Below are 14,680 nucleotides of genomic sequence, written 5' to 3' on the forward strand. Positions count from 1 at the left end.
GCTTCATTTTTATCTGTCTTTTGCTCCCATGTATTTGATAAAGTTATGTCTTAGGTCAACCTGGTGAGTTGGTTTTCTTTGTGCTTTTTGACTTCTGGATATTTTTCCTTTAGGGTATCACAATGGACAATTTCTAAAGAAGTAATGGTTGTGATAGTAAGAAAAAAAAAGGCCTCTTACTATAGGGACGCTGACTTGAAAAGTGGTTGAAGGATTCTGTGGACAGAGCATTAGATTTAGACAGGCAGACCTGGGATTAATTTTTAGTACTTCTTCTAATAGCTGTGTGATCTCAGAAAAGCTACTTAACCTCTCTGAACCTTGTTTTTCTTAGTTTTAAAAGGGGGAAATAATACCCACCTTTTAGGACTGTTACACAATTTAGATGAGGTAGTGTGGCTGCTCAGGTTGTGTACTGTACAACTCCAGGGGCCACCATTCATATGGACGATGATGTGCGTGGGGCTCCTTGGTGTTATGTAGTACATAACTGTATAGGGTGGACCTGGGTCATACTCCTTTGGGTTTCTACAGCACTCTAGAAGATGATAGAAACAATGAACCTGTGGGTGCTTTTTTTAATGTGCAAGCTCTTTATTATGTCATTGTCTCAGTGGGTAAAAGCTGCTGAGGAGCAGGAACTGTGTCTGATTTGGTATCTCCAGAGTTGAGCACAGTGCCTAGTGGAGAGAAGCAGCTCTCTGAGGCTGAAAGATATATGGCAGGGTTGGATGATGACCACCTACCATTTAGTCCAGTGATCTGTAGCTCCCTTTCCTCAGATTTTTATGCACAAATTTATGTGCATAATTCTTATGTGCAAATTTTTATGTGCATAATTCTTATGTACACATTTTTAAGTAGAAATTTAACATGCTTTTTGAGTGTACAAATTTAACATTTTTAGAATTTAACATAAAAGTGGAGTTGTGTTTTCTCTGAGAAAGATAGGAAGCATTGGTGGGATGGCTGAGAACTGGAGTGATAGTCTTTAGCCAACATTTGCTGGTTGGTTACTGTGCACCAGGGATAAGGGACACTATGGTGAGTAAGGCAGACAGGGTTGTTGGAGTGCAGAATTGAGGTAAGTGTGAGAGGGAAGATGTCCAGTCTTGGGGTGGGAAGCTGGGGACTCCTGGGTGGCTAAAAGGCATAGAGCAGTTGGTGAGGGGAAAGGTGAGGGCCTGTGTTGGAAGTCTCTGTTGAGGCCGGTGACAATTAGATATGGGACAGCGCCTCCACGTGGTCACTGCTGACAGTTGAGAGGTTGCTGAAGTGTGTTCAGAGCTGCTTTGTCCAATAGAAGATTCTGTGAGCCTCATGTATAATTCTAGGAGTCACATTAAAAAAGACGAAAAGAAATAGCTAAAATTAAGTCACATTTTGTTTAACTCAGTATATTAAAAATGTTATCATTTCAACATGTAATCTGTATAAATTATATTAATGAGATATTTCCTATTCTTTCTTTTTATTAAGTCTATGATATCCAGTCTGTATTTTACATGTATAGCACATCTGAATTTGGACTAGTCACACTTCAAATGCTCAACAGCTGGTATGGCCTGTGGCTGCCATACAGAGACAGTTTGCTGTATTGAGAGAATTGCACTGTGGTCTTCTTGGAGATCAATTTTCTCAGTCTCCCTGAATCTTGAATATAATAATGAAGACATACAACTTGTTCATGGAAGACAAATTTAGGAAGAGAAAGTGTATGGAAAGAGATGATCTTTAATTCAGTATTTTCTTTCTTTTGTGTTAATTCAGAGAGCTGCTTTGCCAGCTTAGCTCAGGAGGGGAGGCACATCATTGTGAAGGTCAGCCATGGAATTCTCCTGTGTTGGCTTTTCTGCTTTCTTGGAAGCAGGTTGGCTGGGTTACTCTGGTGGCATTTTAAGCCAACTGTTGCAAAAATGAGAACTCAAGTGTTGAAGGACACAGAGCAGGAATGAGGCCAGGTCTCAGGTGAAAGTGCGTTCTCTACATGCCATCTTTGCTTCCCTCTGGGTACCTGCTTCTCATCTTTCCCAGCCCACTGACTGGTTCTGGTGCCGAGTCTGTGTGGGTGGCAGGTGTCTGCATATAGCTCCCAAGGCCCCACCTTAGCGTTCCAGCCACACAGTCTCCCTCTCACTCTCCTTCTAATGCTCCAGTTCTCACGGCCAGGAACTGGCCCTCCTGGTTCAGGAGGGACCTGGAGAAGGTCAAGAAGGTAGGTTATTTTTATTGAGCAAGGCTGTGGGAGCACACCCCCAGGCATGTGGCTGGGCACTCACATGCCCATCGTGAACCAGGCAGGCTCCCCTATGAGCTACCATCTCTGCTTCTCACCAGTTCCCTCCCCTGCCTCTTGCTTCTGGATTTGCTTTGCAAGAGCCCAGTACACAGCTTCTAGAGCAAGGGCAGAACTTCAGGAGGTCACTGCACCAAATTCTCTCCTTAATAGTGTTCCCTCTTGGTTTTAAATGTTGGGTGATCATGTTTTGTTTGTTCTGTTTCAGATCCTCCTGTTCCAGATGGATCCCCTAACATTACCTCTGTCAGTCACAATTCGGTAAAGGTTAAGTTCAGTGGGTTTGAAGCCAGCCATGGACCTATCAAAGCCTACGCTGTCATTCTCACCACTGGGGAAGGTAAGGAGGGCTTATTCCAGGACAGCCAGTGCCTGGGTGCCACTTCTGTGCCCACTGAGGCATGGGGTTAAAGACACCAACGCATGTCCATCTTTACACTGGGATAAGCTGTTTGCCTAATGATCTAGGTCACGGGTCGCCAAACTTTCTATCAAGGGCTATATAGCAAATACTTGAAGGTTCTCAGGCTTTACAGTCTCTGTTGCAGCTAATTCAACTCTGCCATTGTAGCATGGAAGCAGTCATAGGAGATCTGTAAACAATGGGTGTGGCTCTTTCAATATATGGTATTTACCAAAATGGGTGGCAGTCTGGATTTGGCCTGTGGGTCTGGACCACTTGCTGACATCCAGTCTAAGTTATTCTTCTCTTTTATACCACAGGATCTTTTAGGTGGCAGAATATTAGTCTTAACCAACTTTTTCTCTCTAAATCAGTCTCTCACTCTTTCTCTCTCTCTCTCTCACACACACACACACACACACACACACACACATACACACATGAATCATCCTTAAAGGGTGATTTTTTCTTGAAAGCAAACAAAATGGTTTGCATTTGTAGTGGGAACTTGCAAAAAGCATCCTCATAGCAGAGAGAGGAGGTGGATTCAAGCCACTTTTCCATAAAGGGCTCTATTAAATTCTTTGGTAGGAAGAAGGGAATGACTTGAGGGTTCCTTTGTTAGCTGCGTGTGGGTGATCTGCATAAGGCCTGGGTTTAAAGTGCCAAGTTTTGTTGTTTTTGGTGATTCTTTAAGCAAAATGTGAATAATACAATACTGCCCCTGCCCAATCTTTCAACCAGTGATTCTGTCTTCATCTCCCTGAGAAAGTAGAGATCAAACACACAGTAAGAGTGTGGGGATCCCGGAAGACAAGGAATTGGCTGGTGTCATAAACCTGGGGCAAAGTTTCAAAAAGTGATGTTGTGATCTCACTGGCTGTCTTTGTGTTTGTGTCTGCTTCAAACACTAGTCGTTCTGCTGTGAAGGTTTTCAGCAAATCCCAAGCTCAGACCTTTGCTGAATGAGGGAGGAAATATTTCCTTGTGACCAGATTGACTGATAGCAGCCTGTGATGGATGTGAACACACCCTTCAGGTCAATGGCTTGGGCTAGGAATACAGCCCACCATATAGGCAGTGTGGCTTGTGCCCAGGCCCTTCTAGCTTTCTATGCCTTTGTGTCCTCATCTGTACAATGGGGAAAGTAAACCTATGTAATGGGATCATTGTGGGGAGTAAATGAGTTAATGCAAGTAAAGGACTTAGAACTAAACGTAAGTGAAGCCTGGCATAGAAAGCACACTGAGAGTGACAGTGTCATCATTATTACCTAGCGTCAGTGTCATTATTTACAAGCAGGGGGGCTTAAATCTCTCCACAGGCAGTGTCTTAACAACTTTGCTTCTGTGTGCCTTTCTTAGCTGTTCACCCATCTGTAGATGTTTTGAGATACACATATGAAGATTTCAAAAAGGGGGCCTCGGATACTTATGTGACATACCTCATAACAACAGAAGACAAGAGAAGTTCTCAAGGCCTGTCTGAAGTCCTAAAATATGAAGTTGATGTTGGGAATCAGTCAACCACACATGGCTATTACAACGGGAAACTTGCACCTCTGGGCTCCTATCGGTAATGGCTTCTGGTTCTTGCTCTTTGGAGTCTGAGCCTTGTGAGTGCAAAGCTTTTCATGCCTGAGGTGTTGGACACGTCTCAGCTGCCTCTTTTCCTCTTGTCATCCTGTAGGGCTTGTGTGGCTGGCTTTACCAATATTACCTTTAACCCTCAAAATGATGGACTCATAGATGGCACCGAGAGCTATGTGTCCTTCAGTCGCTATTCAGATGCTGTTTTCTTGCCCCAGGATCCAGGTAAAGGAAGAACAACATTGCTTTTGGCAGCTCAGTTGGTGTTTGCTTCCAGTGTTTGCAGAGAGGCTGGTGTCTGTGCATCGCCTTTAGGTTCCCAAAGGAGTTGCAGTGGCTTGTCTCCCGTCAGAAGTAGAGATGGAACTTGGCCATCAGGGTGCAGCTCAGCTTCCTCTTCTGAGACCCCCAAAGCCCCTGTCCCCTCACCCCATTCTCTGAAATGCCAGTTGCATTCCCAATCTGCAAAGAGGGCTTTAGTCCTCTTTTCCCAGTGTGGTGATTTGTGTGCCCATGTACCAGGCACACAGTGTGAATTTTAGTGTCTAGGAAGAACACTTGAGTATTAGGATCAGGAGGGGCCATAGAAATCATCTTGTTCAAACCCCTTTTAGAAATGAGGTTGTTAAGGCTCAGAGAGGGAAGTGACCTGTCCAAGGTCACACAGGGGCTTAGAGGCAGGCTTGACATTCTGGTCTCAGCCTCCTTGTCTAATGCTCCTGTCCTTTATCATGCAGGGACAGGTGACTTAGGAGCTTCAAGGGCCCAAAGGGGGTACATCCCCTACCTTCAGGCTGAAGACAGTTGACTGACTAGTTAGTTTGTTTAGTTTTCATGCTTGGTAGTTGTTGGCTTCAGGAAAGAAGCCCAGAGGCAAAGGGAGTCCCCACTTTGTTCCCCAATAAACAGATGGGTTTTGATAGCTGAACATTGTCTTTAGGTACTTGTACTCATGTGTGGGATTAGTCTCCAGGAGTCAGAGGGGGCAGGAGCCACATGGACCATCTTGCCTAGTGGTTTTCAAACAGCAGTTGCTCCACTAAGCAGGGCCCAGTCCTGAGATGCTCCCCTTGCTCAACAACAGTGTTTCTCCTGGTTTTCTGTATTATATATTGGGCTGCTGCATGCAATTTCATTTGAAGAAGGAAATCATGGGTTAGATCAATCAGAAAATCACGGATACCCCAGGTGCCTAAGTCTGCAGTTGAGGAAACTGAGACCCAGAGGGAAACAGTGGCTTTCTCAAGACCATCCCATTCAGTGGCAGCCTGGGGACAGAGCACTGGGTCCCAAATGCCTGGAGAGAGAGAGACAGAGAGAGAGAGAGACACACACACACACACACAGACACACACACACACACACACGCACTCTGGTTCGAGGACTCTGGGCCTGTTGTTGGTGAGCACCTTTCAAAGTGCCTCCCTTTTGACTTTGCCCAGGTGTCATTTGTGGAGCAGTCTTTGGATGCATCTTTGGTGCCCTGGTTATCGTGGCTGTGGGAAGCTTCATCTTCTGGAGAAAGAAAAGGTGACTGTTGCTTATGTTACTGTTAATACCTTTCTTTTTAAGGGTGCTTTTCATTATGGAAGCTTTCAGACATTCACGCAGTTGGAAGGAGCAGTATAATGAGACCCATGCCCCCATCATCTAAAACCTTCACCATCTGGCCAGTCTTACTTCATCTCAACCCTGAAGCTGGGGGATTTCAAAGCATCAGGGCAGAGGGTCGGGGTGGTGGGGGAAACACTGCAATGTAGGATGCTACTTTTAAGTGGTGTGTTCTGAGTTCACAAATCAGTTTCATAGTTGGTAAGGGATTTTTGTTGAGAGTTAGCTCAGTTTGAACACTTGCTCCATCTCTGACTAGCTGTTAGGGAGCTTAGCCTTAATGTCTATTACAATCCTTGACATAGGGGTGATAACAGTGCCTAACTTGAGATGCTGAGGAGCATTGAATACATAAAGTGCTTTGACAGTATCTGGTACCATGTATGCTATTACTATTATTTTATCTGTATGATTACCCTTGGAGGTAGTTAAATAGTAAAATAGCAATCTGTTTTGAGTGTTTACTGTATGCCTAGATATGTGCTTCCTGTGACTTCTCATTCATGAGCTCTGAGGCAGGTCTGATAAGCCCCATCACAGGGATGTGGAAGCTGCATGTAGGAGGTGTGGAGATGGATTGAACTTGGTGTTTGCACTTCATCACATGCCCTCTTGCCTGACCGTGTGTGTGTGAAGCCTGTGTATCAACTGAGATTCAGTCTCAGTTATCAGCTGCTTCCAGCCAGGAAATCTCCTCCTGGCCTGGGCATTTCTTACAGTGGGCTCTGCCAGCCCCTTTTGCTGCTGCTTTGCCCTGCTGAATTGACAGGCAGCCTTTTTATTTTTGTAAGGAAAGAGTCAGATTTATTGTTTCTTGTTAAAATAACAGCAGTACAAAGGCAAAAATGAACAAGTGGGACACATCAAACTTAAAAGTTTCCATATACCAAAGGAACCCATCAACAAATCAAAAGGCAGCCTACTATATGGAGAATACGTTTACAAATGATACAGCTTATGAAGGGTTACTATCCAAAAAATATATGAAGAACTCATGCATATCAATAACAAAAAAACCAAATAATCCAATTAAAAAATGAGTAGAGGACTGGAATAGATATTTTCCAAAGAAGACATACAGATGGCTAACAGCCATGTGAAAAGATGTTTGACATCATTAGTAAATCATCATGGAAATGCAAATCAAAACCACAATAATTTATCACCCCACACTAGTAAAAATGGCTAATATAAAAAAAGACAAATAAAAAGTATTGGTGAGGATGTAGAGAAAAGGGAGCCCTTGAACACTGTTGGGACAAATGTAAATTGGTGGAGCCACTATGGAAAGCAGTATGGAGGTGTCTCAAAAAACTAAAAATAGAAATAGGACCCAGCAATTCCACTTCTGGGAATCTACCCAAAGAAAACAAAATCACTAATTTGAAAAGGAACATGCACCTCTGTTTTTTTGAAGTTATTTATAATAGCCAAGACATGGAAATAACTACATGTCTGTTGATGGATGAATGGATAAGAAGATGTCACACACGCGCGCGCACACACACACACACACACACACACACACACACACACACACAGGAATATTACTCAGCCCTAAAAAAGAACAAAATCTTGTCATTTATGACAACATGAATAGACCTAGAGGTTATTATGCTAAGTGAAGTAAGAGAAAGGTAAATACCATGCAGTTCCCTTTTATGTGGGATCTGAAAACCAAACAAAGAAAGAAACAAAACAGAAATAGACTCATAAACATAGAGAATAGACTGCTGGTTACCAAGGTGGGGTGGGACAGATGAAACAGGTAAAAGTGGGTAAAGAGATACAAACTTCAAATTATAAAATAAATTAGTCATGGAGATGAAAGTACAGCATAGGGAATATAGCCATTAATATTATAGTATCTTTGTATGGTGACAGATGGTAATTACACTTATTGTGATGAATATTTCATAACATAACTGTCAAATCACTATGTTGTTCATCTGAAACCAATATAATATTGTATATCAACTAATTTCAATTACAAAATTAAAAAAAGGAACATTTACTGTTAAAATTCAAAACTTTTAATTACAGTGGAAAAAAGTCTAATATTTATAAATTTTAAAAAGTTACACATTCTTATGGCAAAAAAAAACCATGGAAGACCAAAGAAAATAGATAACCTGTAATCATAGCACCCACACAAAACTACTGTTAACACTGGTGTGATTGCAGTTTAATCACACACAAATACACATGTATATACACACAAATGGAATCACATTCATTGTTTTCTAGCCTGCTTTATTCACTTAAGACATTGTGAACTGCTTCATTTCTTCTTTATTTTAAGTGGCTACAGAATATTCAACTGTCTGGGAATTATTCAACCAATTTCCTGATGTTTTCAGTTTTTTTTTTTTGCCACAGTCACTTACCCTTGTGCCTAAATCTTTGGCACATTCATTATTTCCTTAGGCTACATTCCAAGGTGGGCAGTTGCTGGGTCAGTGGGCATGCATGTTTTCAGTTTTGATAATGTACTGTCAAATTGCCTTCTAGGAAGTTGTTTTTTAAACATCAATAGGGATTTAGCGCCAATGCAGGAGAGTGCCAAGGATCTTACCAACTTGTCTACACTGGGTATATTTTCTGGTTTATTCCATTAATTTATTTGAAAGTCTTCTAAAAAAAACCGAGTATGAAATAACGAGTCTGACTTTACAATAGGTTAATGCTGCTGATTTATATTTACATCAGGAAATTTCTTTAAGTTGCTTAAGTAAGATTCTTTCATACTTTGAGGTGGTATGAATGAGAGTTACTTACAGATACATAGTCATAATTTGCTGCTTAGACCATTAGGCTTAGTACTAGTGAGCAGGATTTAGTGTCATATGAACTAATGACCAGGGAAAAGGCATTCTGAAGACACATTAAAGGGGGAACCATGGAATTAACTTCTTTTGGTCTAATGGGTCTTTCTTTTCTTTCAAAATAGGAAAGATGCAAAGAATAATGAAGTATCCTTTTCTCAAATTAAGTAAGTCTTGAGAGTTATGGGCTTCAATTTAAGACATTTAATCTTCCAATCTGTTTAGTGACTAGAGAATTGGTGGAATTTGCTGTCATTTCTCCTGATTGACATAGCTGGCTATGATCTGCCAGAAGCTCCTGCTGGCTTTGTCATTCTGCAGGGAGTCTGTGTTTATCAGTCTCCTGAAGCTGGCTTCCTTGTCGTGTCCCACGAGGGCGAGTAGAACCATATTTGTCATACTCTACCAATAAATATGTATTTTGTAACCAAAAAAGGCTTATCAGTATCTCAGAGGAGCGAAGAACTTGCTCAAAGTCACAAAGCCAGTCAGTTACATAACAGAGTCTAGAAATCAGATGCCCAGATTCACATTTCAGTGTTTTGTAGATAACTTTATACTTATATTTGCCATCTCTCCCCCCACCCCCAGTTATGCTATGGTTTTGTTTCTTGGAGAAGATGTTTACTATCTTATCTAGTCATGGTTCAATCAGTTTTTCTAATTGCTTGTTTTTTTTTCTTTCCCTTTCTGTGATGAAGGCCTAAAAAGTGAGTGACCTCTTTGATTTTTGTGACTTGTGTTTTTCTATTTTGGGCATGAACTTTATTGAATGTAAAAAGCCCTAATAAATTGTTTTGTTTTCTTAGATCCAAGTTAGTCAAAGTGGAGAATTTTGAGGCTTACTTCAAGAAACAACAAGCCGACTCCAACTGTGGGTTTGCAGAAGAATACGAAGTATGTGGTTGTAACTACTGTGTTTTTAATTGCTTTATGTTTCTCCTGAGAGTTGGAAAATATCCCGGTTTTGGTTCATGGTGAAGCTTTGGGTTGAGAAACGTCTCTCTTGGAGAGGAGAGAGCAGCTCTTGCATGTGCCCTGGCTCCCACTGTTGCCATGTTGGCTGTGAGTGCTTAAATGTCCCTTTGCGTCTAGTGAATTATACATTTAATTTTGTTGATACTTCAAGATTTTGCAGAGGGATACAGAAGCTGGAAATTCAAGTCAGAGGGCAATTAGTTAGAGAAATTGGGGCTGTATGAGCTGGAAGGACACCAGATGGGGCTCAATAACTGTGTGGCCGAGGTTGGTTTTTGAGGCTTATGTTGCATCCCATGCAAAGACTTTGTGCCTTTCAGGCCCTTGTGTGTCCTGTTCTCCTAGCTGGCCCAGGAACTGCCCCTCCCTGCTGGGATGGCCATGTACACTTGCCCCTCAGGGGCTCCCCCTGCCACAGCAGCTCTGCCCTTACTGAAATCTATTCACCATTTGTTTTGATTTCCTGTGAAAAATTGCCGTAAAAAATTGCCACAAACTGCTGGCTTAAAACAACAAAAATTTATTCTCTTCCGGTTCTGGAGGCGATACTAAATCCAAAATCAAGCTGTCGACAGGACTGTGCTCTCCCCAAGTCCTCAAGGAGAAGAATCTTTCCTCGACTCTTGCAGGTTTTGGTGGCACCAGGCAACCTTGGCTTATGGCTGTGCCACTCTAGTCTCTGCCCCTGCTTTCTCCTCCTCCTCCCTACATCTCCTGTTGGACTTGTTGGATTTGGGGCTCACCCAGACAATGTGGGATGATCTCAGCTCAGGATTCTTAAGTTAATTCAATCTCCAAAGACCCTTTTTCCAAATAAGATCAGACGCATAGGTTGCAGGAGTTAGGATGCGGACATGTCCTGTTCACCTTCAACCTACTGGGCATGCAAAGTACAGCCCAGCTTTTGCCACCTCTGTGATGTTTTCTCTGATGACATTAGGAGGACTTGAAATCTGTGTTTTTATGCCTGTTTAATCTGTGACATATTGCTTGTTACTGATATTCAGCATTCAGCCTTATGTTAGTAACTTCTGTCTGCACGTCTCTCCCAGGTTGTAAGTCCTCAAAGGCAAGGACCATCCGTTTTTTTAAATTTCAACCTCCACAGTAGTTTCTGAGGGCTGCTCTGACAAAATTTCACAAACTGGGTGGCTTAAAACAATAGAAAATATTCTCTCATAGTTGTGGAGGCCAGAAGTCCAAAACCAAGTTGTTGAGCAGGGCCGTGCTCCCTCCAAAGCCTCTGGGGAGGATCCCACCTTGCTTCATGCAGCTTCTGGAAACACTGGGCATCTCCGACCTGTGGCAGCCTCCCCCATTGCCTGCCTCCATCTCAGCATGGCCATCTCCCTTTGTATATCACTGTCATCGTGTCTCTTCTACTCTTACAAGGACATCAGTCATACTGGACCAAGGGCCTGCTGCACTCCAGGATGACCTTCATTACACCTGCTAAGACCAAAGTTCCAAATAAAGTTTTATTCCTGGGTCCCAGGGCTTAGAAAGTCAACTCACCTTTTTGGAGGATGCAGTTTAACCCATAGCAGGAGGATGCAGTTTAACCCATAGCATCCCTGCGTTCCCACTTGGTTGGGTCATGCTCTGTGCTCTGTATGAATAATCTTTGAACACTTAATAAATGAACAACTTACTTGTTTTGTTTTCAGGATCTGAAGCTTGTTGGAATTAGTCTACCAAAATATGCAGCTGAACTGGCTGAGAATAGAGGAAAGAATCGCTACAATAATGTCCTGCCCTGTAAGCTGTTTTATCCATATCATTTTGCCTTTTTTCTGTCATTGGCCATCACATCTCTAACAGGAAGGGGAGGGGGACCAAGTGCTAATGAGCCCAAATCATTCATTAGTCACCTTCCCTATGCTAAGCACTGTATGTAGGCATATTTCTTTGAATTTAATCCTAACAACAACCTTATAAAATAGATAGTTGAGTATTCGTTTTGCAGATGAAGACAGTGAGGTGCAGAGTAGCGAGCTGATTTGCCCAAAGTTGTGCAGATGGTTGTGGCAGGACCACGCTTAGACCAGGTCTATCCATTTGGTTCAGGGAGAAGGCCAGAATCTGTGCTCTTCTCTCCTCCATGTCAGAGCCCCTTTATTTCAGCTAATATAGTTGTAGAATGAAAGGGAGCAGGAGGGGGACAGGCAGAGTATAATGCTTTCTCTGACTCTGGTTGGCTAAGAGCATTTCACAGCTAATTATGAATCGTATTTGGATTTATTCCTGTTCTTGAAAATCAACAATGTCTGCAACATAATGGACAGGGATAACAACAGATTGAGTTTAAGTGAGAATGATTTATTGTATCATTCATTACAATGAAGTGTAAACCCTTCTCCATAGAAAGTTCTTTATGGTCTCTCTTTTGGGTGGAAATTAGGGCACAGAAATAAGTGTCCATAGATTGCAGCTGTGTTTCAATTTAGCCCATGTTCTGAGAAAAATGCCTTTAAAATTGGCCATGGGAGCTGCTGCTTATTGCCCTTCTAGGTTTAACCCAGGATTATTGGCCTGCTCTTGTGAAGGTTGTGGGGATTTTCAGATCCAGAGTTTGGGTGTCATTTTTATTAGGAGGGTTTTAGGCTGAAACTCAGGTCAGCAACTGGGTTTGGAATTGCTAAGTCTCATCCGGAGAGGTGAGACAGGGTACAGTCAGTGACCAGGAAACAGGTGGTGCTGCTCACAGCTCAGCCTGACATTTGAAATGTAAGGTTATTATTTCATTTTGTGAGCTGGACAACTGTTTTGATCCTTCCACTCACAGTAATCTTATACATTCAGTTTATTCTTGAATTGAGTACTGCCTTTGTATAACCAATATTTTAGTAGAAAAGAGAAAATGTGAAAAGGTTAACCTGGGCATGTACCCTGCTGTAGTGAGAAGGGCACTCGGTCTGCATTCTAACTGCTGCTGACCAGATACAAGTGCTTGGAGAAGTCACCTAGCCTCCTGATCCTCAGTTTCCTCATCTGTAAAGTGAACACCAAAGCTCATAGGGTGGTTTTGAGGAATGGATAAACTTCCTTAGTGCATTCCCTGGCTCATGGCATACACACAGGTCTGTTTGCCTTAGAAAGTGGTTTGGTATCATTAAGAGCTTGGGCCCTGGTGCCAGGCTGCCCTGATTTGAGCCCTGGCTCTGTCACTTCCTCACTGTGCCTGGGTGATCATGAACCTTCTCTGTGCTGGTCACACAGGGTGACTGTGAGGATCAAATAAGGTCGCATGTGTGAAATGCCAAGTCATGCCCCTTTAGAGTGTGGCAGAAGCTCTGTGTGCCATTTTGTACTTCTTTTTCTCTCTTGTATGTAACTCTCCTCAAACATTTGCTTTCAACGAGGACCTTTTTTCTTTTAATGCCACAGATGATATTTCTCGTGTCAAACTTTCAGTCCAGACCCATTCAACCGACGACTATGTTAATGCCAACTACATACCAGTAAGTGGGCTATGTCTTCATAGCACTGGTTGTTGGGATAAAATCTTTAGAGCTCCTCTTTCTGTTTCAGTGACATAGAATGTATGTTGCTTTTCCATTTTTAGGGCTACCATTCCAAGGAAGATTTTATTGCCACACAAGGACCTTTACCCAACACTTTGAAAGATTTTTGGCGCATGGTGTGGGAGAAAAATATATATGCCATTGTTATGTTGACCAAATGTGTTGAACAGGGAAGGGTAAGCATCTTCCGTTTAAATTATCAAGTTAATTAATTCATTTTTACTGTGGTGGAAGAGTATCTTAAAAAGCATTTGTCTGTTTAAAGAAATACTCCCCCAAACATTAGCACCTCTATTCTTAGAAACTTGTTTTCTGTCTTTTTCTCCTCTAAAAGTTAAAAAATCTTTTAAAAAGTCTATCTTGTCGTTCCCTTACTTTGTGGACAAATATCAATGCTCTCTGTTCCTGAAATTGCTGCTGCTGGAGTTAGTAAGTGGAGGCATTGGGTAAGCTCAGTGGAAAAACTCCCAGGCTTCAAGCCATGGCCGCCCATCCTTCGTCAGCTGTGTGCTTGGGTGCAGCCCATGGAGTTGCTAAGCAACCAGCTTCTCCTTCTCCGAGATGAGGGATTTGACCAACACAGTGATCAGACTTGAGTATTTAGCACTGGAATCCTTTCTTTACAGAAAAGCTCAGACTTATCCACAGGTACATCTCAGGAGGCCCCTCTCCCCTCTGATGGCCTGGAATTCCCTGGCCGCTTCCATCAGAGAAAAGATTTCTTCTAGTATTAAAATCCATGTTTCTATAAATGCATCTCAGGAGAATTGAACATGTGCTAAATTCAGAAGTTTTGTATCTGAGGAGTAAGACCTAATGTTGCTCTGTGAATTTCTTCATGTAGCTTCATTTCTTGAAGAGTAGGATAGGAGTCGATTCTCTAAGCCAGGGATTCTCAAACTTTAACATGCATCAGAATTGTCCCTTGAGGAGCTACTAATGCAGGTCTGTGGTGGGACCCCAGAACTGTGTATCTGATGATTCCTAGGGCTGCGACCTCTGCCAACCCAGGCCACGCTCTGTGTGTGTGGTGCTGTCCTTGGTGGTTCAGGGAACCCGCCAGGTGTTTCTTTTAATGTTCCTTATTTTGCTTTAATTTAGCAGATGTTTATCCTGCCCAAGTGTGTGTAAGGTCCTGTGCTAGGGGCTGGGGATGGAGGAGGAAAGTATGACAAAGAATAGTAAGAAGTGGTTCCCGTCTTCACATCACCTGTGATACAGAAGGTTGGGTTCTGCACACACTCCCTACATAGGAGAGCCGGCCGTTCTGCCCATGAAAGAAGATCGTTTAGGAATGCAGATGGGCTTGATGGTGCCATGGAGCCCAGGGCCTCTCCCGTGGAACATTCTCGTAAATATTTGTTAGACCAATGAAAATGATGTAGTTGAATTAATGGAGACCATAATGGTGAATTTAGGTGGGCCCCTGTTGATCTTTACAGGACAGAAGTGGA

The 14,680-nt window shown here is 42.6% G+C and overlaps 1 protein-coding gene across 1 annotated transcript in view; it reads left to right on the forward strand.

Annotated features, from left to right (window-relative positions):
• PTPRJ (protein tyrosine phosphatase receptor type J) overlaps positions 1-14,680 on the forward strand; it is a 223,209-nt gene that overhangs the window by 184,473 nt on the left and 24,056 nt on the right. Inside the window, exons 11-19 of the mRNA XM_036923938.2 lie at positions 2,505-2,636; positions 4,064-4,274; positions 4,389-4,513; positions 5,731-5,818; positions 8,850-8,891; positions 9,534-9,621; positions 11,370-11,460; positions 13,090-13,163; positions 13,268-13,402. Coding sequence (XP_036779833.2) covers positions 2,505-2,636; positions 4,064-4,274; positions 4,389-4,513; positions 5,731-5,818; positions 8,850-8,891; positions 9,534-9,621; positions 11,370-11,460; positions 13,090-13,163; positions 13,268-13,402 — 986 coding nt within the window. The remainder of the gene's footprint in view (positions 1-2,504; positions 2,637-4,063; positions 4,275-4,388; positions 4,514-5,730; positions 5,819-8,849; positions 8,892-9,533; positions 9,622-11,369; positions 11,461-13,089; positions 13,164-13,267; positions 13,403-14,680) is intronic.

The sequence above is a fragment of the Manis pentadactyla genome, chromosome 9 (assembly GCF_030020395.1).
Source record: "Manis pentadactyla isolate mManPen7 chromosome 9, mManPen7.hap1, whole genome shotgun sequence".
Classification (NCBI taxonomy): Eukaryota; Metazoa; Chordata; class Mammalia; order Pholidota; family Manidae; genus Manis; species Manis pentadactyla.